The sequence below is a fragment of the Lolium rigidum genome, chromosome 7, assembly GCF_022539505.1.
Source record: "Lolium rigidum isolate FL_2022 chromosome 7, APGP_CSIRO_Lrig_0.1, whole genome shotgun sequence".
Classification (NCBI taxonomy): domain Eukaryota; kingdom Viridiplantae; phylum Streptophyta; class Magnoliopsida; order Poales; family Poaceae; genus Lolium; species Lolium rigidum.
The window spans coordinates 62,943,133-62,966,714 of NC_061514.1; the positions used below are offsets into that span (position 1 = coordinate 62,943,133).

General features: G+C 46.7%; 1 protein-coding gene across 1 annotated transcript; it reads right to left on the reverse strand.

The window, feature by feature from the left end:
* Positions 1 to 428: 428 nt before the first annotated feature.
* Positions 429 to 3,796, reverse strand: LOC124674189 (expansin-A10-like). Its single transcript, XM_047210226.1, has 3 exons — positions 3,591 to 3,796; positions 3,025 to 3,340; positions 429 to 1,058 (listed from the first exon to the last, which is right to left on the reverse strand). The coding sequence occupies exons 1-3, from the start codon at positions 3,736 to 3,738 to the stop codon at positions 749 to 751; spliced, it is 774 nt and encodes a 257-aa protein (XP_047066182.1). The 5' UTR covers positions 3,739 to 3,796; the 3' UTR covers positions 429 to 748.
* Between the last annotated feature and the right edge of the window lie 19,786 nt (positions 3,797 to 23,582).

Genomic DNA, 23,582 nt, shown 5'->3' on the forward strand with positions numbered 1-23,582 from the left:
GTATCTTTATTTTGATTTGCTGCGTTGCTCACTATTCCTGATTGACTTTCTCATGCGACAGAATCTATGAATCTGTATTTAACTGTTATGTGTGCTTCTGAAACTGCATCTGTGTAAGGTAAACGACAGTAATTTTTTCGAGAATACAATACGACAGTAATTTTACCTCTTGTGTAGTAAAGAACTGTCGCCAATTTTCCCTGGTTCCACAATCCACATTGGTATGTATCATACAGTACAGTAATTTGCTGTCCAAAATGAACCTGTATTTTCTATGCTCAATTATTTTTGTCTCCAAACTGCAGTTATACAATCTGCTCAGTAATGACAGTTGTTATTTGTGTTTGCTTCATGTAATAGCCCATGTATTTTTGTAAATTGAAGTCCTTGTGACTTTACATAGTAGTAGATCTACATGTGCGGAGATAACATTATAAGTTGCTACAAAATAAAGACAGATATGGGCATATGGCCGTATATTTCAATTGGTACATCAACCTCTGGGGAGCAATTATCAGAGTCAAAATGTTACGTGCAGCATTTATAAGCTCCTGTAATCTGTAGATCTATCTGAGGCTCTGAACTGAACATTTCCTTTCCTAATACTCATATTCTCCTACCCCAGAGGAATATACAGTAGAGATTATAACTTTCTCCCTAATAATCTTGTTCCTCAGAGGAATATACAGTACAACCAACTCGTGGGGATAAAAGAAGAATAACTATGAGGCCTATTGGTAATCCCTTTCTAGAGCAGGAACTGCTTGCCGGTGTAAGTTTTGCCAAATTCCCAATCTTTGGGCACAACGTTGAAGTTGGTCATTGTTGTGCCGTCGCTTGAGGTGAGCTCAAAGGACACCGGTTGCCCCGTGAGATCTAGGTTGATGTGCCATATCTGGCCCCAGTTGCGGCCCATTGAGAGCCACCCAGACTCCGTTCCTTTGAGCTTCACTGATCTGACATCACCAGCGCCACCAACATTGCTTATTAGAACCGTGAAGAAGGAGCCCTTCCCGGAGACTGAGAACCGCACACCACCTTCACGGAGGCACTTGACCCTGTTCATAAGAAAAAAAGTCAATTTCAGCCAACAATCAGAGCTATTTTGCTTCTTTCGACAGATTAACATGTTAGCTTTATTAGCTGACCAGGTGCACTTTTGCTGCCCCGTGAAACAGAGTGGTTCATTTTCTAAATTTCTTCTTTCTCTTGGAAATTCTGCTAATTAACCTATGTAACTGCTGATGAAGTTGAAGTCTGACATAGTTTAGTCGCAGACAAGTCCAGGAACACAGCAGGGTGGGTAGTCATGCTAATTCCTCACAGACCAATTGTACTCTGAAACATGGAATCTTGAAAATAAAATAAGCACCTTAACAAAATATTTGTTAAACCCGTTATTCACGAAACCATCTTGAAGCCGAACCTATTATTATAGATCTCTACTACACCTTTTAAGCAAATAGATCACACATATTTAAATATAGAGCCCATATATGCAGGTTCCTAAATTTATATTCTGAACGGCACCAGAATAGCACTTCCTAATTTACCGAATTTGAGTGGGAAGTATTAACAGATCCTAATCAATTTGGATGTTGAGTACAGAACAAACAAAGAGAAGAGTAAGTAGACAGAAGGATGATTAATGGTCAGCTATCAAGTCACTATCTGAAGTACCTCAAGAAAATAAATGCAGTTGTTTCAAGGATCTCAAGGAGCTACCAACCGGCATAAATATGTAATACAAAGACAGAATATTAAGGACAACAAGTGCAATGTGCCATGCAGGGCTAGTTTGATGATACCACATCAGCCAACTCAGAAGAAAATAACTGGGTGATGCTAGATACTTGCGTAACACTGCAGATCAATAACTCTAGGGGTTCCTGAAGCATTTCTTGCCGCCTCTCCATTAATAAGAAGTTAAGTACTCTAACTGTTAATAAAATCCACATTTCCTAGTTCTCAATTATCACCGAAACAAAAGATACTCGCTTAGATTTTTAGATACTCGCTTAGATACAAGGTGTTGCTTTATCTTTGTGAACTTCATATGAGTTAGTGTCTTAGCTCAGTATATTCATTCTGCACTCCAGTAACTTGTGTAATGGTGCAGATCAACAAGTGTATAAGTTCCTGAAATATTTCTTTCTGCCTCGAAATTGTTCAACAAATCCTTACAGCAGCCAATAAAAAGTTAAGTAAACTGTTATAAATTCCACGTTTCCTAGAAGTTTTCAGTTATCGACGAAACACCGGATATTCACTCAGAGTCTCAGATACAAGGTGTTTCTTTATGATATTGAACTTGTATGAGCTATCACACCCCAGCATATTGATTTTGCACGCTAGTAGGTAGCAACCTTACGTCATCACAAAATATCTTAATGTTAAGCTTGTTTTAGAACGATGTCCTGTAGCAAATTTCCCCATTTTATTATGATCAGCAAGATGATAGCTCTGTTTTAATTCCAACCCAAATATACATTACCCCAAAACTGAAACAGACGCTCGGAAGTCTATGGCTACAACACTGAACATGAAGCAAATACTGAATTAGAACTCCATTATATTATTACTCGAGGTACTCGAATCCAGCATCACGGAAATGGAGCATGTGATCTTCCAGATAGTCAATGCTGTCCCGAAGGCCCATAGGTGCTTTCTTAACCCAGACACCAGACTGCATTAGTACATTTTTACTTGGTTCTATGCACTTCTGGTCCTTGAAAGATCTTTCTAGTCGGCCAAGACAGCAGATAAAGATACCACAATACGAACCCTAACCGAACTTTGCCTAACCGAAAGAGGGTCCACATCCACACTCTCCTCACCAACGGACACTTGCGGTTCAGCTTTTTTGGGATCCCACATTGCGCAAACCAATGCAATTCCAGCTCACATTTTATAGTTAAACACAAAGCGAATTAGAAAATTGAGAAAGCTTTAGGCTTAGATCTAGCCGAGCATCGAGTGCAAAGCAGTAGAGTGAGGTAGAATGCAGGCGAGAATGGAGCATACCGGCGGTACTGGATGGGCATGACGCCGGCCTTCCAGAGCGCAATCTTCTCGAATGCCTGGATGGGGAGGAGGAAGTGGTGGTTGGGCGGGTTGCAGACGCCGCCGGCGTCGGCGGGGAAGCCGTAGTTTGGTGGGCAGAAGTTGGTGGCGGTGACGACGATGGAGGTGCCGGGGAGGCAGTACTTGAGGTCCTCCACGCACCTGACCTCGTAGCAGCCGCCGCACGAGGCGCCGCGGTCGAACAGCGCCGTGCTCAGCCCCACCGTGGCCATCCCGTACCCGTGCTTCCCCAGATCCCCGAACCCGCACGCCCCGCCTGCACGCCCGCATCCCAGAAGCACAAATCAGTTTCCGTACGCAATGGATGGTACATCAAGAATTGCAAGAACAGTACGAGCAGGAACTCTGGTAAGTGAGCGTGCGGACTGCTGAAATTTCGCTCGCGGCGCATACCGGAAGAGGGAAAGAAATTGAATGATGATTGCAAGGACGGTTTGGTAGATTTCTTGCCAAGATGCAGATGGGTATGACTGAGGAGAAAGAGAGACAGGCTAGTTTATGCTTACCAACGGCGTCTTCGGGGTCTATGGAGAAGTAGGAGGCCTTGGCGTTGCGCCATTCCGTGAGGGCGGAGGAGCCGTAGGAGGACGGGCGCTCGTGGGCGGCAGCGAGGGCCGGGAGGAGGAAGAGGACGAGGAGGAGCGGGGGAGCCATGGCTCCCAGGTCAGGTGTTCGTCCGTGTGCGTCAGTGAAGTGTAGTGGTGGAGAATGTGAACGGTGAAGTGGAGGATGGTGCTTTGGCTTTTGCACGTTCTGGGGTCTTCTCTTGTTCAGATGTGCTTTTGCCCCGGTGAGTAGCTTTTGCCAGTTTGTTTTGTGTGGAGAACGGAAAAGGCTATCGAATGCTTTGTGCACGGGATGATTTGAACGTGTTTAAAAATTTGTAACGCGTGTTAGAGGCGTCCCTAAACAGATTTTGACCTAAAAAAAACCACAATAGCAAAATGTCTCGACGAAGTATGAGTTCAAAGTTCCCGCTGCCAAAAGCCCTCAAGTCCGGCAAAATATTTCAAAATCTGTTCGTCTGTCACCACTGGCTCTTCCGTCGCCGTCCCCACATGCTCATTCGAGGCTGTCGCATTCTAATCGCCCGAAGTCGTAGTTCTTGATGTTCTCGACGGCATGTGAGTGCCCATTTTTCGCAAGATGACGTCGTCGAAAAGCATATGCGCCACATTCACCTTGTGATCCATGTTCGATGTGTCAGCGGTTAATATTATGAAGTCTTCTTTTCTCTTCTCCACCACAACCCTTGTTGTCTCGAACTCGATCTTTTTTTTGCTTCTCCACCATGGACACCCACCTTTTATTGTCTATTGAGCTCAAATAACTAAGAGCGACGACCACACTTTCATGGAAGAACTTTGACAATGGCGTCACGACTGCACTTTCATGGAATAAGGACGTGGATGATAGCGACATGGTCCTCGAACAGTTCACCGACGTGGTGCTACCTTGGCTACGCGCAACCCTTAGATTGAGGCAAGGTTTGTGGCCGTCTCCTTCTTGATGCTCACCTTGACGTTCCGTTGTTGGCATTCCGCCGTGGAGTACTTGCGCCGAACGAGGATAACCTCCCATTCTTCTTCCATCATCCTTGTCAGCTTCGTCTTTGGTGGCACCAACCTGCGTGGCTTGATGAAGGCCCCTTTCTCGTTGTTTGCCCCCTTCACCGCATTGGACGACATGGCAACGATGGAGATTGGCTTTGCGTTGGCAGTGATGGCGTGAGCTAGGCAGGAAAGGATGGCGACAACACAAGACAAATGAAATGGGAAGAGAAAAGGGAAAGTCAAATAGGATTTCACATGTGTCAATAGCAAGGGTGGCCATCAGATCTCTACGTGCCTCGTCGCTCGTATCTAACGCACTCATCATGCGCCCTGTGGATTGGGGGCGACCTGGGGACGCCGGACAAACTCGTGTTGGAAAGAATTCCTGTTTGGGAGACGCAGCCGGGCACGAATTTCTGTCTGGCACGCAATGAGGCTCGCCACTAGGATGCTCTTACAGTCTTACACCCGACTTGTCGCGGTTTGGCTCACCATGTGTGAACACTGATACCATCTTAAATTCAATTCAAATAGTCATTGGTCAAAATCGTCTTGGAATTATTCGGTCGGGTTTGAATTTTGAACATAACTGTCATTTTCGGTCCTTGAGTCATCATGGCGAGGAATAGACGAAAAGATGGGTGCCAAAAACATTCACGGGAGTACGGGACGGCCTTGTTTGTTTCAGGCTGTGTTCCTCCAACAGCAAGGTGGCACGCCGGGTCGCTGGCCGGCATGCGTATCCGTATGCATGTGAGGTGGTGTGCCCGCGCTCTTTTCTCTTGCAGTTGCGCTTGCGGCTCACGCGGGCGTGGGGACTCGATGCACAACGGATACCCAGATTCTGTTGGAGTCGAGCCCGAGACAATGATCGATCAACTTGGCCGTAGTCAACCGACGAAATCACTGTAGCAAGATCCGGCCAGGCAGGCGATTAAGGAGAATACTTGGTGAACCGTGTGGTATCATGATATGAGGAGAGTATTTCTAGAAGATGGTCAAAGACTCTGTGATTAGGATTAGTACGTTGCATTTGGATGCAAGTTTGAGAGCGTCGAATGCCTCAATGCAGTAGAGCAGTATTTTTGTTTCTTGACATGACTGTCCATCCAGGCTAGACATCATTGTGAATGTGTTGTTGGTTTGTTGCGTCGGTGCTCGACTGCTTGTACAGTTGTAGTAGTGCGGTGATACGTGTTATTGCCATGATGCTACGGAACATGAGTTCGTGCTTTACTGGGTGGGGGTACTTCGATTCAGACATCAGAGCAGAACGAAAGCAATCGTGCAGCTGAAGCATCGAAGTAATCTATCGCATTCCGACTATGCGGAGGGATGCTGCTTCCCACTACTTCGATTTCCTTGGATGGCCTGTTTGATAGCTCGTATATTTGTTTCTTGTATTTATTGAGCTAGAATCATGTGTTTGTTACGAGAAATATATTTCATGTATAACATGGTTCTTAAAACAGCCTCAAAGTGACCCAAACTTGGCCCGCGAGGCACATATGAAAGTAAAAGTAAGACCTTCTTGGTATGCAGGCAATAGAGGTAGCCTTGTCTCTAATTTAGTTCATCATAATCTCTGTCTAATCTACATAATGGTGCTTTGATTCGAGATAAGTTTTATGAAAAAGATGTACCTTGATGTTATGGTTCCATTCCTGCGACCAACTTCATTGAGTGTTTCAAAGTTTATTTCGTGTTTATATTTAGAGTTTTTTTTCGGACGAATTTTGTCAAATTCGTCGCACACACTACTAGAAAAAGGCTACCGGTTTTTCTTACCATGGTGCGCCACTACTATCACACCATTGCTAAGTGTTAGCACATGGTGCGCCACCGCTAACATTTAGGTGCGCCACTGGTAGACCCTCCAGATGCGTCACTACTAGCTCTTTGGGGTGCGCCATTAGTAATTTTTTTTTGAAATTTGGATATCTAGATCTGGATCAACCACCATATTTTTCGCGATTGTTTTGCTTGTTTTTATTTTTCAAATTATTGGTCCCGTTCATATACACAATTTTTTTGCCCGTTTTGTTTTCCCAATTAGATGTGCCATGGGGGAGGTTGGAGGATGGAGAAGAGAGGGAGGAGAGGATGGAGTGGAAAGAGATGGTGAGGAGAGAAGAGGATGGAGAATGGAAGAGAGAGGAGGAGGAGGGAGGTGGAGTGCTTGGAGGAGAGGTGGATGGGGAGGAGGGCGTGTCGCCGGAGTGGAGGAGAGGATGGAGAGGAGGAGGAGGAGGAGGAGAGGATGGAGGAGGAGGAGAGGACGGATGAAAAGAGGAGGAGAGGAATCTGTGAAGGAGGTAGGTTGATAAGATGGTAGTGGAACCATGGATAAGAGAGGGGGTGGTGGCCGGCCATTTCGAATTTTGGAGGCGGGAAGGGTAGCAGTGGCGCACCACAAGTTTGGTGCGCCACTGCAATTTTTTTTTTGCTGAAACCTAAAACCTAAAAAAGTCATTTTTATTTTTTTAGTTTTGGGAATCTAAAAAATGGCTAAACGATCCTAGGTAGTTCAATTTGGATGTAAAATTTACGTTTTCATTGGAGGCCGTATGCAACCAGAAAAAACGTTTTACCGGTACATGACCGCATTTACAAAAAAAGTCGAAATTGATATTTGTTAATTTCCATTGCAACTAGATGACATAACACATGGACATCTCGAAGGATTTTATTTTAAAATATTTTATCAATTTCTTTTATTTTTATGAAAACTAGAAAGGCGGTCGGGGGGAGGGGGGGTGGGCCGCCACTGCTACCAATGGCACACCTATATGTGGTGCGCCACTCGTAACCCTAAGCGTATCTATACCCGCAGGCCCGCACTTACCAATGACGCACCAAGCATAGGTGCACCACCGCTACAATGGCACACCTATGTTTGGCACTACCTCACCAGGTGTGCCATTGGTAATATACTACCAGTGGCGCACCTACTCATGGTGCGCCACTGCTATATAGCAGTAGTGCACCACTGATAGTTCTCCCACAGCTAGACTTTTCTAGTAGTGACACGATCGCTGATTTGAAATTTGCTTTGAGAAGTAGATTTATCTCACCGTTTCACGCAATTTTCGTGTTCAAAGCTTTTGTTTTTTTGTGAACAAGTAGATCTACGTTTTCATATGATGTATTAGAAAAATATATCCACAACAACTACTAATATATAATGAAGGAGTCGTTTTTATGCATTGGAAGAGGAAATTTAATTCGGCTTCCGGGTGCGTATGCTCCCTCTACCAAAAAATCATATTTTGAAGTGTTGAAATTTTTTGAAAATATTTTTTTACACGTAACATCTTCATAATACATGTGCGTTCGTCAATTTTCATGAAAACCAATATTTTTTGTGGCCTATGTAAAAAACAGAAATCTTCTCTTGTGAAAAGCATTATTTTTAGCACTAATTTTTGTCTTTTTTACACACGTCATATGACAAGTCAATTTTTTATGAAACAACTTTATGAGCACGTAGCACGTGAAGATGTATGTACGAATTTTTTTTGTTTCAATTTTTTTAAATTCAAAATATTTTTAAGATGCATTTTGAAATAGAGGGAACATGTGCTCCCATGTTCCAAAACACCACATTAGAACCAAATATAGAATACAGAAAGGCGAGCCGCTAGGCCACAGCCGGCTGTAGCTGGCCAAACCATCAGCCCACTTCTGAGCCGTCGGATGCACTTAAGTGGGTGATTCTCGCGCATCCGATCATGGTACAAAAACGGTTCGTATGTATCAGTTTTTTTCTTCAGAATATGTAACATTTGTCCCCGACATTTTATCCTAATATGTCAAAATCGTGAAATTATGGTGCAAAAAATCCGCCAATGGTACAAAAATAATTTTGAATGTAACATTTTTCTCTGCGTATCTAACATTTTCGAAAATGTTACATCATTTTCCAATATTTTTCTGCAGCATATCCAACATGTTCTCCTAAATTATTCAACATTACAGAGAACGTACGCAGCATTGGTACAACCTCTATGTATCATATACATAAAAATTATTGTATTACTTTACACATACTTACAAACTAAAAAACAACAGCAGATGTAACAGATCTTGACAACGTACCTAACATCCAAAAAAATTCCCCACAAAATGGTCTTCTCTACAAATAAATGGGAGAACCACCATGAACGAATTGAGCTCGCCGGCCACTAATACGCCATGGGAAGATCATTTGGAGGTAGATCGGGGAGTCGCGGACCGAAAATCATGTGAAATTTCCCGGATCCTCTTCCACATGGGAGACTAGGTGGGGCCAAATCGGTGACAGACGAGCATCGGAGGCGACCGACGCGGGCAGACGAGCAACGGGCGGAGAAGCTGCAGCTTTGGCCGGTGTGAGCTCGTGGGCGCAGCAACTGCGACAACTAGGCATGTGGGCGAGTTGGGGAGCAGCGACGGTGTACGGTGCCGACGGAGCATCAACGATGGTCAACGCGGTCGGAGGAGTTGTGCAGGTTGGTGCGGTCGGAGTTGGAGGAGTTGCGCGCATGTCAGCAACGTCAACACAGCCGAAGGAGCTCCGTAGGTCGGCGGCAGGGGAGAAACAACGGCCGGAGCAGGTGGGGAGGAGCTGCGGTGGCGGCCAGAGCATGCGGGGGAGGAGCTACGGCTACTATGGTTCTGATTGAACCGTCCGATCTGGGAATGGACAGACCGCTTAGGGTAGTGGACTCAAATTTCCTCCCTGAGAAGGTGGGACATCGGGTGGACCCTTGGCACGGTCTCTTCCTGGCCTCTACCGGTAAATTAGATCTTACTAATTCCTGCATGTCCATCCTACCGATGTTTACCATGGGCATTTACCTGCTGTATGATACCACCCATCACGCCATGGACCGGTGAAGGTCCCAATTCTTCTGGGAGGGAGTCAGGAACAAACGTAAGTACCACATGATGGACTGGACCACGGTGTGCATACCTAAGGAGTGTGGGGGTTTGGGCATCCTCGACACCAAAATCATGAACAATGCGCTCATGCTTAAATGGGCATGTAAACTCTACCAGAACGCAGAGGGACTGTGGGCTGACTTGATCCGCGCTAAGTACTTGGGGGCCCGGGACATCTTTGCTAACAAGATCCCCAAGCGCGGCTCTCAGTTTCGGAATGCCATCCAGAAAATCAAATGGCACTTCAAGCTGGGCTCTAAACACAAGGTTCACAACGGGAAGTGGACATATTTCTAGAACAATTGGTGGATTGGGAATGGCCCCCTTCGGGCATGGTTTCCCCATCTATATAGTTGTTGCGCTCTCCCCTTCATCACGGGATGAGACTAGGGTGAGGGGGCATCCCGGGGGAATGGAGCATCCATTTCCGTAGGCAGTTTGACTTGGCGGAGACGGTCGAGTGGGACAACCTTTGCCGGGAGATCCATGCTCTCCACACGGATGACCAAAATGACAGGGTGTCATGGTCACTAGAGTCGTCAGGGGTTTTCTCGGCACAGTCAATCTATTACGGGCTGACACAGGGGCGACAGTCACACACTTCAGAGAGGTGTGGCGCACTAGGGTTCCCCCAAAATTCGGGTTTTTCTTTGGCAGCTTATCAGAGGTAAACTCCCGTCAGCGGAAGAGGTGGCCTAGAGACAGGGACCGTCGAATGGCTGCTTCTCCTTGTGTGGAGAAGTGGAGTACTGCAACCACATCTTCTTCACCTGCCACATGGCTAGTTTCACGTAGGCTGGGGTTAGGAAACTCGTTCGGTGTGAGTGGAATCCGGAAGAGGCCGACGATTTCATTGCACTCTTGCAGGGCATTTCGGGACCCCTTCGTAGTCTACTATGGTTCACCTTTGCGGCCCTTTGTTGGATCCTATGGAACATTAGAAATAAACTGATTATGATCGGCGATCCGACTGATGCTTTCTATCATATGTTGATTCACATGCAGTCTTGGAAGGTTCTGGTAAGATGGAGGGACCGTGCTGACATAGGCACCCCAAATGGGCCTGCCATAGATGGTACCCGGGATTTACTGAAGGCCCACTATCCGAAGAATAAGAAGATTCGGGAGCCCAAGATGTATTAAGGAAAGCTAGAGTTGTAATAGAAAGTATATTTTGTAATCTGGCGGGACGAGTTAGAAACCGTCCCGGACTCTGTAACTTGTACAATACGAAACCCTCGGCTCCACCTCCTATATAAGGGGAGTCGAGGGACAAAGAAAGGATCGAATTTACTTGTCAACATAACCCTAGTTTTCATAATCGCCGAGTACTTTTTGCCTAAACCTTCGAGATCTACTTGCCCTCTACTTCTAGCAAAACCCTAGTCTACAATCCGTAGGCATTGACAAGTTAATCCTTTGTCAATTGGCGCCGTCTGTGGGAATTAGAGGCTGCAAGGATCTGATCTCGATGGCACGTTCAAGACCTTCGACTTCATCGACAGCAAGCAACGCGATGGATCGAGGTAACAAGGGAAAAACTGATCTATTCAATTTTATTCCTCACCCGCCCTCCCGTATGGATGCATGTGCCTATCTGGAGGAGCCCATCGTCATGACGTTCGGAGAATTCCGATTTGGCGTCAACAAGGAAGGATCCTACCGTCTCGAAGTTCCGATCTCGTCGGAATTTTCAGCGGTCGACTCCAACTTTTCGTCGACCGACGAGGAGTTTTCGTCGACATACTTCGTCGACAACAAGGCAAGCGGAAAGCTCGCCAAGATCTTCGAGCAACACATCCTTCGAGTCATCTCGCGGACTCCTTTATAAGCAGCGACTCCGACAGGCGTCGACGACTTCAACTTCATCGACAAGTCTGCTCGCCATCGGAAAGGTCTTCACCACTCTATATGATGGTGTCACCGAGTCCCGACAAAAATCAATGCACAAAATATCATCGGATCTATGTGGTAGAAGGGGCGGGCACATCGGACCCGCCAACATCGGAGGCTTTCGACGAATTGGGAAATCCATACGTCGATCCCGCCGATCTCGGACATGGTCTAGGCACCAAATATCCCGGATCCACAACTCGCGCAAGAGTACAACTCCCGCAAAGCGCGTGGGATAGGGCCGCGAAAGCCATGGATGGTTCAGAACCCATGACCAACACCGCTACTGCACAGGAACTTCAAGCATATCAATATAGACTTGCTCGAGTAAGCGAGAGTTGGAAAAACAGACGAGCATCCTTGAATAGGAGAAAGAAGCGACTTACGCATCAAGCGGACGCCGGGCAGATTTAAGTCGCCTTTCAGGAAATACGGGAGATAGTCACGAGAGAAGCTCGGAGGAGAGCAATGTCTCGACCGCAAAACATACCGAAGCGAAAGAGGAAACATAATCCAAAATCTCGACATGTCCTTTATGTCGATCGACGAAAGAGGAAATATCATCCCGAAAACGCCGGAGGCAGGTTACATGGCAACACAAGCATACATCTTGGCATCCGGACCACCTGCTTGGAGACCCGAGAGAACCATTGTTCAATATGGCGATGGCTGGAGTAGGAGTTATGGGAACAGCGTTTGCAACAACGCCTCCCGAAGAAAATCCCGGACAAAATAGTCCACGACACACCGCGGCAGTTCAAGACCCACCACGAGCAAGTGGAGCAAGAGACACAGCGGTCCGGGTAAGGGTGGACGAGAGCGCGACAAGAAAGGAGGGACCGTCGGTACTCGCCGAGCTTGCCGACGAAGATATGTGTGGGCTCCCATGCTTCACGAGAAGAGTGCGACAAACTCGAGTCCCAAAAGGGTTCAAGTTACCCGAGAATTTCAAGAAGTTCGACGGCTTGCAAGATCCCGAGGATTGGCTCGTGGATTATCTCGAGATGGTGAAGCTGGTAGGAGGAACCGGAGCAACAGCTATGCAAAGTATCCAAGTTCACCCGAGTGGTGCCGCAAGATCTTGGATAAAGAAACTCCCCTTGAACTCCATCGACAGCTGGGAAACCTTTGAGGACATCTTCGTGAAGAACTTCCGATCCACCCGCAAAAAACCCGCGTCGTTGGAAGAATTACGAGCGTGTCGACAAAAACATGACGAGTCGATGAGAAAATATATACAGCGGTGGAACATTATCAAAAACTCGGCGGAAGATATATCCGACGAGAGGGCAATAGATGCGTTCGTGGCGGGAATCCGACGAGCGGACTTCGTCGAGGACTTGGGAAGAACTAATCCCAAGACAATCTCGGCGTTGATGGAAATCGCTAACAAGTGGGCGAGATGGAGAAGACGCAATATACAACAAACGACACGAAGTCGCCGGAAGAGGATCGTAGTCGAAATTACCAAAATAGAAGGCGATTTTCTCGCCAGTTCTACAACAACGATGCTCCTGGCCATATATCGGCTGGTTTTCGGGGAAACCCTGGAGGAAATAGTCGAGATGATTATCAAAGGAGCAACGAGCAACAAGGCGACAATAGAGGTGATTTTCGCGGCAACAGACAAAATAGTGGACCAAGGATTCAAAGACCTTACGTGTCTCCCGAGGAGATGATGAACGGTCCGTGTCAAATGCACTTTTACCTCGACAACAATGGAAAGAGACAGTCGGTACATCTCCGGAAAGGCTGCCGCAATTTTCGAGGCAATGTTGCGAGCCGCAGGAATCGCAAATGCCCAAGCAAATAACAGAAATCCTCGGGAGCCAAGAAGCGAGATTCACCTTCCACCTCCTCCCGCAATAACCGAAGAAAATCGACACCAGCTCAGAATAGCGGCAGCACCACAACCACCCCATATGTCGATCCCAATTCCAATGGCGCAGTTTTGATGATTCAGAAAGCTAGGCCGTCCAACAGGGCGCAGAAGGTCATATCTCGACAAGTGTTTATGGCAGAGAAGATGCCTCCACCAACAGTCGAGTATCTAAATTGGTCAGGGCAAGACATAGGCTTCACAATTGCGGATCATCCGCAGCAAGTTCCTCGACCAGGACAATCAGCGCTTATTCTACCCGCGATAATTGCCTGGGTTCGACGTGTCGCGAGTTTTCATAGATGGCGGCAGCGATCTAAACCTCATGTATGCGGACACATTGAGGAAGATGAACATATCCCCGGCAAACTTGAAACCAACCGACACACGCTTTCATGGGATCACACCGGAGAAGCCAAGTTACCCATTGGGCAAGATCAACCTCGACGTTCGGTTTGGAACCCGAGAAAACTACGGAATAGAGAACCCGGAGTTCGAAGTTGTGGATTTCCCGTCGCAATATCACGCTTTGTTGGGACGACCAGCTTACGCCGGAGTTCATGGCGAGTGCCGCATTATACATATCTGTTGTGGAGGTTGCCCGGGCCTAAGGGACCTATCACAATCAAAGGAAGCTTTGCACTCGGCCGATAAATGCGACAAAGATTTCCATCGACCGTCGAAACTTTCGGGATGCAAGCAGAATATGCGGCACCTAGGCTCACCGATTATGATGTGCTGCCGGAGGTAGGAAGATCTAAGGAGCCAACTTTCAATATAAATAAAGATTCAAAAGAGGTACGGATCCACCCGACGGATCCAAAGAAAACGACGTCCATTGCTGCAAACATGGATGTCGCATAGGAAAGCGCGCTCGTCGAGTTCCTCCGTGAGCACCTTGGAAAATCTTCGCATGGTGTCCAGCCGACATGCCGGAGTACCCGGGGAACTTGCCGAGCACCACCTCAATTTGGATCCTCTTGCACGACCGGTAAAGCAACCTTTGCGGCGTTTTCGAGCCTAGCCGCAAAGCTATGTTATCGAGAAATAGATCGACTCAAAGATGCCGGGTTCATCGAGAGAAATATCTACGAAGCCACATGGGTAGCTAACCCGGTGATGGTGCCGAAGAAACACACAATAGTCCTTCGCATGTGCGTCGACTTTACGTGTCTCAATAAACATTGTCCCAAGGATCACTTTCCCCTCCCAAGGATCGATCAAATCATCGACTCCACGGCGGGATGTGAACGTCTTTCCTTCCTGGACGCATATTACTGGTTATAACCAGATCAGATTAAAAGAAGAAGATGAAGCCAAGACAGCGTTCATCACACCTTATGGCGTGTTTTGTTACAAAACAATGCCCTTTGGTCCGAAAACGCGGGAGCAACATATCGGCGGATGATGCGAAGTGCCTAGCAACACGGATCGGGAAAAATGTACAAGTCTACATCGACGATGTCGTAATAACATCAAAGAAAGGGTCAACGCTGATTGAAGATTTGAAGGAAACCTTCGACAACCTCGACAAGTTCCGCCTCAAGCTGAACCCGACAAAGTGCTCTTTTGGAGTACCCGCAGGAGAACTTCTCGGGTTCTTAGTATCGGCAAGGGGGATTGAAGCTAATCCCGAAAAAATACGAGCCATCGTCACTATGAGAAAGCCAACAAAGTTGAAGGAAATACAACAGATTAACGGGGCGAGTCGCAGCTTTAGCGGATTCGTCGCCGAGGCTAGGAGAAAAGGCACTGCCGTTTTATGCGTTGATCAAGCAAGGAGAAAAATTTCAATGGAACGAGGAAGCGGATGAGCTTTCGAGAATCTCAAGCGAGCAATTTCGACACCGCCAATATTGGTGGCGCCAAAAGAGAAAGAACCTCTCCTCTTGTACATTGCGGCTACACCTCGGGTGGTCGGCACGGCCTTAGTGGTGGAAAGGGAAGAAGAAGGTAAGCTTCATGGAGTTCAAAGGCCAGTATATTTCATCGGCGAAATCATTGTCGCCGTCAAAACAGCGGTACCCGCAATATCAAAAGCTAGCATATGGAGTATTCACGACGACAAGAAAATTGCGGCATTATTTTTCGGCTCACCCGATAATAGTGGTCAATGAAGCTCCCTTATCAAATATATTGAACAATCCAGAGGCTACGGGTCGTGTCTCCCTTTGGGGAATAGAACTTTCCCCTCGGGACATCACGTATGAAAAAAGAAAAGCAATAAAGTCGCAGGTCTTACCAGATTTCATTGCGAGTGGATGGAGCTACAAAACACGGGACCCTCAGATTTATCGAGGACTTGGACTATGAACTTCGACGGGTCCAAGAGATTGGAAGGTGCCGGGAGCAGGCGTGATATTAGTTTCACCTGAAGGCGACAAGTTGAAGTATGTTCTGCGGATGACGTTCCCAAACGCATCTAACAATGAAGCGAGAATATGAAGCTCTCATACATGGGATGAAGATGGCAAAAGCTTGCGGTGCAACCCGACTGAAAATTTTCGGCGACTCACGAGTTGGTAGCACAGCAAGTCATGAACCAATGCGATGCCAGTCAACGAAAGTATGATAGCATACAAGGAGGTGTACAATGAGCTAGAGAAGCTATTCGATGGATGTGAAGTAAACCACATCGGCGGGATGAGCAACGATGAAGCCGACGTTCTCGCAAACATCGGGTCACAATGCCTCGCAATCCCTCCAGGTGTGTTTTGGGAAGAGATCAGCGAGAGATCAACAAAGCCGGCAAAAACAAAAAAGGAGAAGAAAGAGAAAACATCGACTGACACCAAGGGCACAGCAGAAGAAGAAGAAGAGCAAGAACTAGTCATGATGGTACAAGTTCCATGGATGCAGGCCTACATATCATACATCCTAAGGAAAGTCATACCCGACGATCCAGTCGAAGCAAGGCGAATAATTAGGCGATCAAAAGCTTTCACTGTGGTAAAAGGGGAGCTGTACAAACGCAGTATTTCGGGTGTGCTACAACGGTGTGTTAACCCGAAGAAGGAAGGATCATCCTAAAGGACGTGCATGAAGGAATATGTGGGCACCACGCGAGTAGCAGAGCTATCGCGGCTAAGGTTTTCAGAGCAGGATTTTATTGGCTAACAGCAATCGAGGATGCGAAGGAAATAGTGCGAACTTGCGATGCGTGCCAAAGATTTGCGGCAAGACCTCACTCTCCTGCCGCAGAACTTATGCCAATTCCACTGTCTTGGCCTTTCGCTCAATGGGGTCTCGACATGGTAGGTAAATTACACAAAGCTTCGCCAGGAGGTTATGAGTATATGCTTGTTGCTTGTCGACAAGTTTACAAAATGGATCGAAGCAAAGCCGATAAATTCACCGGACGGCGCGTCGGCGATTAAGTTCGTGAAAAGCATTGTCTTCGGATTTGGAGTTCCTCACGGTATTGTGACGGACAACGGCAGCAATTTCACGTCCAAGGAGTTCAAAGCATACTCGCGCGAAGTGGGCATTAAATTAAGTTTTGCGTCTCGTTGCACACCCTCGGACCAATGGACAAGTCGAGAAGGCCAATGGCATCATCTGCAATGGCATCAAGAAACGCCTGCTAGGACCATTGGAAAAAGCCCGGCATACTTGGCCGGAGGAGTTACAAAGTGTGTTGTGGAGTATCCGAACAACACCAAATACGGCGACACAGGAAACACCGTTCTTTCTGGTTCATGGCGCCGAAGCAGTCCTGCCGATAGAAATAGAGCACGATTCTCCGAGAGTCACAGAATATGACGAAGAAACATCGAGAACAGCTTTGGAGGATGATGTCGATGCACTCGATGAAGCTCGAGACGAAGTCCTGTCAAGAGTCGCCAAATATCAGCGAGGACACGAAAAACTATCACGATCGACGATTGCGGCCAAGGTCTTTTCAAGTTGGTGACCTAGTTCTGCGGCTCAACCAAAAAAGTCACGAAAAACTCGAATCACCATGGCTTGGACCCTACATCGTCACGAAGTAATCGAAGGAGGAGCATACGGAATCAAAGACAAGAAGACGAGGATTGACGAGCCAAATCCACGGAATGTGGCACGACTCGGGCGTTTCTACGCCTAGGTGTCGAAAATATAGTCCTTTGTAAAGCTTCAATGTACTGAAACGCCCACGAGTTTTCAGACGCACTCTTTTCCTTTTTCGGGGCACCGAGTGGGGCCGGGAAAGGTTTTTAATGAGGCGGGCTCGTGGTGCTGCAATATAAATAGTGGAATTATATATCTTTTTCTCGACAAGATCAGGGGTCTTCCCCTACATGATACAATATATATATAAACACAGTATCGACAAATGCAAAAAGAAGCACCCGGCCGTGGTAAAAATACCTCGCCAAAATAAAAAGAGATATCGACAAAATAGTGATCAAACAAAAGCTCGGGGGCTTACACCCGTACAAAATAGTACACAATGTATATTATCTTGCTTTGGGACAACCTCGCATTATAATACACAAGTTATTGCAATCAAAACGCCCGGGGGCTTGGCGATAAAAATAAAATACAATGACTTTACAATATAGCTCGTCTATACAGGATACAAAGTTCGGAATAAATGTCAAGGATTTCCCAATATATTATCTATGGTTAAGCGCTCGTTATTTACGGCGCGAGTACTATGCTCAGCATAGCTACCCTTCACGAAGAATTCGGAATCCATCCGAAGAAGTTCATCCATCATATCTTCAGCAACGGGAGTAACTATGTCATCATATTTGCCGAAGTTCCTCTTCCTCTTCGACATCTTCTCCAGGCACTTTGGGACAATTTGCCCTACATCTAACTTCGGGTAGCAAATCTTTATCATAATCATCGCAAACCTTGCACCAGCAGCTAGTTGGGCTCGTACAAAGCCGTGGATGCGAGGAGCATCTCGAAATTTGTCCATCAATGCGGGAAGGGTTTCTGGCATCTTATTACGAGGAAACATGGTACCATATACCAGAGACAAAGTTCTTGTACAGAAGTCAAGATATTCGCGAACCTGAAGTGCACGATCTTGAAATCTCACGATTTGGCGGGTCCGCTCGGGTGTACCCCAAAAAGTCGATCCGTGCTCATGTGCAAGCCGAAGGAGAACATTGGAACGAGCCTCGACACGTTCATCTTCGGTTATAGGATCAAAAAAGCACCTATGGTTTCATAAAACAATTCAGTGGGCAATGAGGAGGCAAGCAGCAAAGGAAAACGAAGAAGCGAGATAAGGACAATGAAACTTACCCGCCATATCCAAACTAGCATCTGTTAGCAGCTGCAGCATAGAATTTTCTCGAGATGCGGCCGCGTCGGCTTCGACAACGAGCAGAGTCCTTTTCGGCAATGGCGGTTTGTGCTTGTTGGAGTGCAATTTCCTCGGCTTCGGATGACTTACGAGCCTTCTCCATTAGCACAAGTGATTGCTTCTTCACGAACCGAAGTTGGTGTCGAAGTTCGTCCAATTCTTGCGACAAGGAATCCTCGGCGGACGAAGCATCAGCAGGAGTTCTCCTTGGGGGAGAAGGCAAAATATTGGAAGAACCAGGAGCTGGCGTATAATTGTCAAAAATTAACTGGAAAAAGAAATATTTCGACATCAATCACTGAGCAAAAGATAGATTTTCATTCATCTCCATAATATATACATGTCTATTACAAAAGAAGGACCTTCTAGAGGGATACTGAAATAGTTCTCGCCAATAACACTACGGCGACAAAGCCAAAAGAAAGAGGAATGCTAAAAAAGAAAAAGCGAGAGGCATTCAACTAGACCTCCGGCTTTGATGAGCTAGGAGTCGAAGATGGCTTGATCCCGATATAAGCCGGGATTTTCCTCGTGTTGGGCTTAGGCTGCCTTGATCAAAGACCTCCACCTTGATTGTTCTATCCGATCAGTGTCGCCAACTTTCGACCAGTCGATAGATTGTTGGCTATCAGCAACCAAGGCGACAGTATTTTCCACGGCAATCTTCATATTCTCATGGCGCACCCTTAACCCAAGATCTTCAGATGGATTGAAACACTTGGCGAGGTCAAGGAAAGTTGCGGGTTCCTCTTTCTTTGGGAAGAAGTAAGGAAAAAGCCGCGACAACCCCGCTTTAGCTTGATCAATGCCTCCGCGTGCCTCTGATCCATGAACTTCAAGGAGTGAAAGGGCGTCAAGAAGAGAATCATTGGCGGGTTCATCAAGTTGAAATTCTTGAGCTGTTCTAGCTGTCAAGAAAGAAAAAATTGAGCAATAAACGAGTGCAGAGAAGAAAATACAAGAGAATAATGAGTGGTACTTACCTACGAAGCGGCGACTCTGCGTCGTTAAACGCTTACGGATCGCCTCCTCGCGAGCAGATTGGGCGGCTATGTGATCGCTCAGGGAAGTTTCAGCGGTGTGAAGCCTCTTTCTAAGGTCTTCGACACCGGCGGCGTCGGCCTTGGCTTTATCGGCCTGCTGCTCGTGCATCAATAGCATCCGACTCGGCCTTTTGCGAGCCTTTTCACTTTGCTCTAATTGCTGAGCAAGTGTATTGGCACGATCATTGGCTTCCGCCGATTTTTCTACAATGGAAGATAAATATAGTTACAAATCTCGACAACAAAGAAGGAACAAAAGAACGAGAGGCAAAAAGAAGGAGCGAGATCATTACCTTCGGCTTTATTCGCATATTCACGGTACCCAACAAATTGGGCACCGATGCGAAGAAGATCCTTGATCACAGGCTGTTAACCAAAAAGAGAAAACAAAGAGAAAATGGGGGTATGAGAAAAATATGGTGATGCACAGAAGCAAACAGAGAAAACATAGACACTGACAAAAAAGTAAAGAACTTACATCTTCCATGAGAAGGTTCGAAGAGCTACTCAATTGGAGAGTAGGCTCCGAGACAATCTCCGTCCTTGCCCTTTTCGGTGAAGGGGCTCGGGGGCTCGAAGGAGGAGTAGAAGCGCCGATGTTTTGTTGAGGAGGCGAGGATTCCTCTCCTTCAACTCGTGGCTCTGAAATAACTAGGGTATGTGACATACTCGTTCGAGCAGCCACATCCAAAGCTGGCGTTTCCTCGTCATCATCACTATTGCAAAAGGGTGGCAGTATAAAAAGCAAGGCAAGCAAAAATTCTTCGAATAGGAAAATAAAAGAGGGAACTTACGAACTGATGATACTCGCAAGATATGGGTCGTAAGCTGCCTTTTGCGGTAAAGGAGCGAGCTTCTTCGGGTTTAGAAGTCCCGGAATCTTCGACATCACCCCTCTTCCTTTTGTTCTTTGGAGAATCAGCGGGAGGAGGAGATTGGGCCGATGTAGTGTCTTCGAAGCGGCATCTTTTTCGAGCGGATCCCGCAGATTTACGAGAATGCGGGTTCATTCACAAAAGAGGAGGCCTCTTGGTTATCATTAGAGATAACGGTCCTTTCTTCGACTTCCCCACCTTCAGGAAGAGGAGGAAGTGAAACAAGATTTGGATGATTCTGTCCAAAAAGAGGGAAGGATATCAGAACGGAGCAAACAATGCAAAAAAGCAAAGGCAGTAAAAAAATTGCGCGACAATGATTACCTTAGGAAGCGCATGGGTGGCGCTGTATGGTTTTACGCGACAAGAAGAAGGGATGGCATCTTTTTTGCTGAGGGACGTGATTTTTCGGACAAGCCTCTCCAGGTCCTTGACTTCCAAATCCACCGACAGCCGGTCCACGTCTTCGTTGCCAGTATATTTCCAGAGAGGGAATTTGCGAGCTTGAAGAGGCTGAACTCTACTCTTAAGGAAATACACTATAATCTGGATACACGACAATTCTTTGCCGCGAGTATTTTGCAACTCATGGATGCGAGCCATCGGGGATTCGGTCGAAGTTCTTTCTTCCTCGGTAGCCTCTCGCATCCCAGGAACGGCGACGAAGAATTTTCTCGGCACCGTCAAAAGGAGGAATATTATCCTCGAGGCAGCCATCGTTTTCTTCGCGAATGTATAGCCACCTCTTGCGCCAACCTTGAACGGAGTCAGGGAGCTTGACGTCGAAGTAATCAGCAGTGGAGCGAATAGAAATAACAACGCCGCCTATATTATAGGCGACATTGGGAGAGCCATTGCGGCGACGAGAAGAAAATGCGCTTCCAAAGCGCCCAATTGGGTGAGACGCCAAGGAAGGCTTCACAAAGCGTGATGAAAATAGAAATGTGGAGGATTGAGTTTGGCGTGAGGTGGTGAAGGCTGGAGACCGTAGACATAGAGTAATCCACGGAGGAAAGGATGGATGGGGGTGGATAAACCACGGATGAGATGGTCGACAAAACTTACCCGGTACCCCATTGGAGGGGCTGGGTAGCTTTCTTCACTGGGGAAGCAAACCGCTTTGGGCTTCGCGGTGATTCCCAGTTTCTTCAGGAGGTTCAGGTCTTGGTTTGTGATCTTGGACCTCTCCCACTCCGCAGTTCCTAGATCTGCGGCGGCCATGGAAGAATCAGGAGTGCTGTGCCTGGTTAAGCGACGCGGTGGCATCAATAACGGCAATGGCGAGCAGCAGTGAAGAGAAGAACTTTGGCAGCAGTGGAGCGCAAGGGAAGATTTTGCAGAGGAGAGCAGAGAACGGCGCGAGCGGAAGTGCTCGAGGAAGAAGAAGGAGATCTTATATAGAGGTGCGGTGAAGCGACGGAACCGTTGGATGAAGAAAGAATGCGAGGAGATGATTACCACGTGGCAACGAGGGCAAATTAGTATTTCAACATTGACGAGGTTACAGAACGTGCGCCAGGAAAAGCGGAGGACGTGTGTCCCCCACTTGCACGACGTGTCAACATGGTGGGAATAGTGGACCCACAAGGCAGAAATAAAATCCCAATTATTGACAGAGATGAAGAGAATTCGACAAGGGAAAATATGTCGACAAGAAAAATAAAAAGAGAATGGCGACAGGGTTAAATATTCGAATACTCTTGGAGCTTTTGATCAAATACAAGTTTTTGCCCAAATGCTCGGGGGCTACTCTGGAAAAATAGAAAATTTCGAATATGACAATATAAGAAATGGCGAGAGCCTATGACCAAATCCAAGAATTTGTTCATAGCCTCGGGGGCTACTCCCATCGGGAGCGCTGGTCGCGCACCCGATAAATATAAAAATATCGAGAAGGATTATAAATATAGCGGCAAAGGATGCTAATCGTGGAGCCTACACCCAAGCACAAGTTCTTGGCTGTAGCCTCGGGGGCTACTCCCATCGGGAACGCTGTTCGCGTGCCCGATGAATTTGATCAGAAATAGAGAAAAAGAAGTGAGTATATTTCGAGTTACACAAATAACTCTACATATACTCCCATCGGGAAGACAGAATAAAGTCATCAAATATGACTCAATAAAATGTGCTATTCCAAAGGCGAAAAGCACTCGACAATATATTCTCGAACGCCAAAGTTGCGATCAATTTCCGAATGCCGCAAATTTGCGAAGGTAAGACCCCAGATCCGTTCTGCTGGGCGTGGCATCGCCAAAGACTGCGCTCTGCTACTTTTATCCGTATCAACGGATACGAAGAAAAATCCTAACGGACGCGTTAGGTACCCGATAAACTTGAGCGGGACTTGACGGAATGGTAAGACCTTAAGCGGCACCTGTCGAAGTTTACACCGGTATCCCGAGATCATGTCCGGGGACGTGATCTTGAAGTAGGTTTTTGCGGATTGCCACTAGAGCGGTTAACTAGTACCCGATCCGTCGGATGAACTAGCCCCAACTACCATTATCCCTGTACAACATAGAATTTTATGTGGAGTATAAATAACAGTTCTCGAACAAAAATAAACGGGAGAGATTTTCCCCGACTTCGCGATTCAAGCAAAATCTCGGGAGCTATCGACATAGGCACCCCAAATGGGCCTGCCATAGATGGTACCCGGGATTTATCGAAGGCCCACTATCCGAAGAATAAGAAGATTCGGGAGCCCAAGATGTATTAAGGAAAGCTAGAGTTGTAATAGAAAGTATATTTTGTAATCTGGCGGGACGAGTTAGAAACCGTCCCGGACTCTGTAACTTGTACAATACGAAACCCTCGGCTCCACCTCCTATATAAGGGGGAGTCGAGGGACAAAGAAAGGATCGAATTTACTGTCAACATAACCCTAGTTTTCATAATCGCCGAGTACTTTTCGCCTAAACCTTCGAGATCTACTTGCCCTCTACTTCTAGCAAAACCCTAGTCTACAATCTGTAGGCATTGACAAGTTAATCCTTTGTCACGTGCGCTGCTGAATGAGGCACTAGACGC

What these genes read in the sequence shown, in the direction of transcription:
- LOC124674189 (XM_047210226.1), bottom strand. Translation starts at nt 3,738, where the DNA reads ATGGCTCCCCCGCTCCTCCTCGTCCTCTTCCTCCTCCCGGCCCTCGCT. An exon ending in AGACCCCGAAGACGCCGTTG is followed by an intron (nt 3,341 to 3,590) that starts GTAAGCATAAAC and finishes GCGGGCGTGCAG; the next exon opens with GCGGGGCGTGCGGGTTCGGG. An exon ending in ATGCCCATCCAGTACCGCCG is followed by an intron (nt 1,059 to 3,024) that starts GTATGCTCCATT and finishes TCTTATGAACAG; the next exon opens with GGTCAAGTGCCTCCGTGAAG.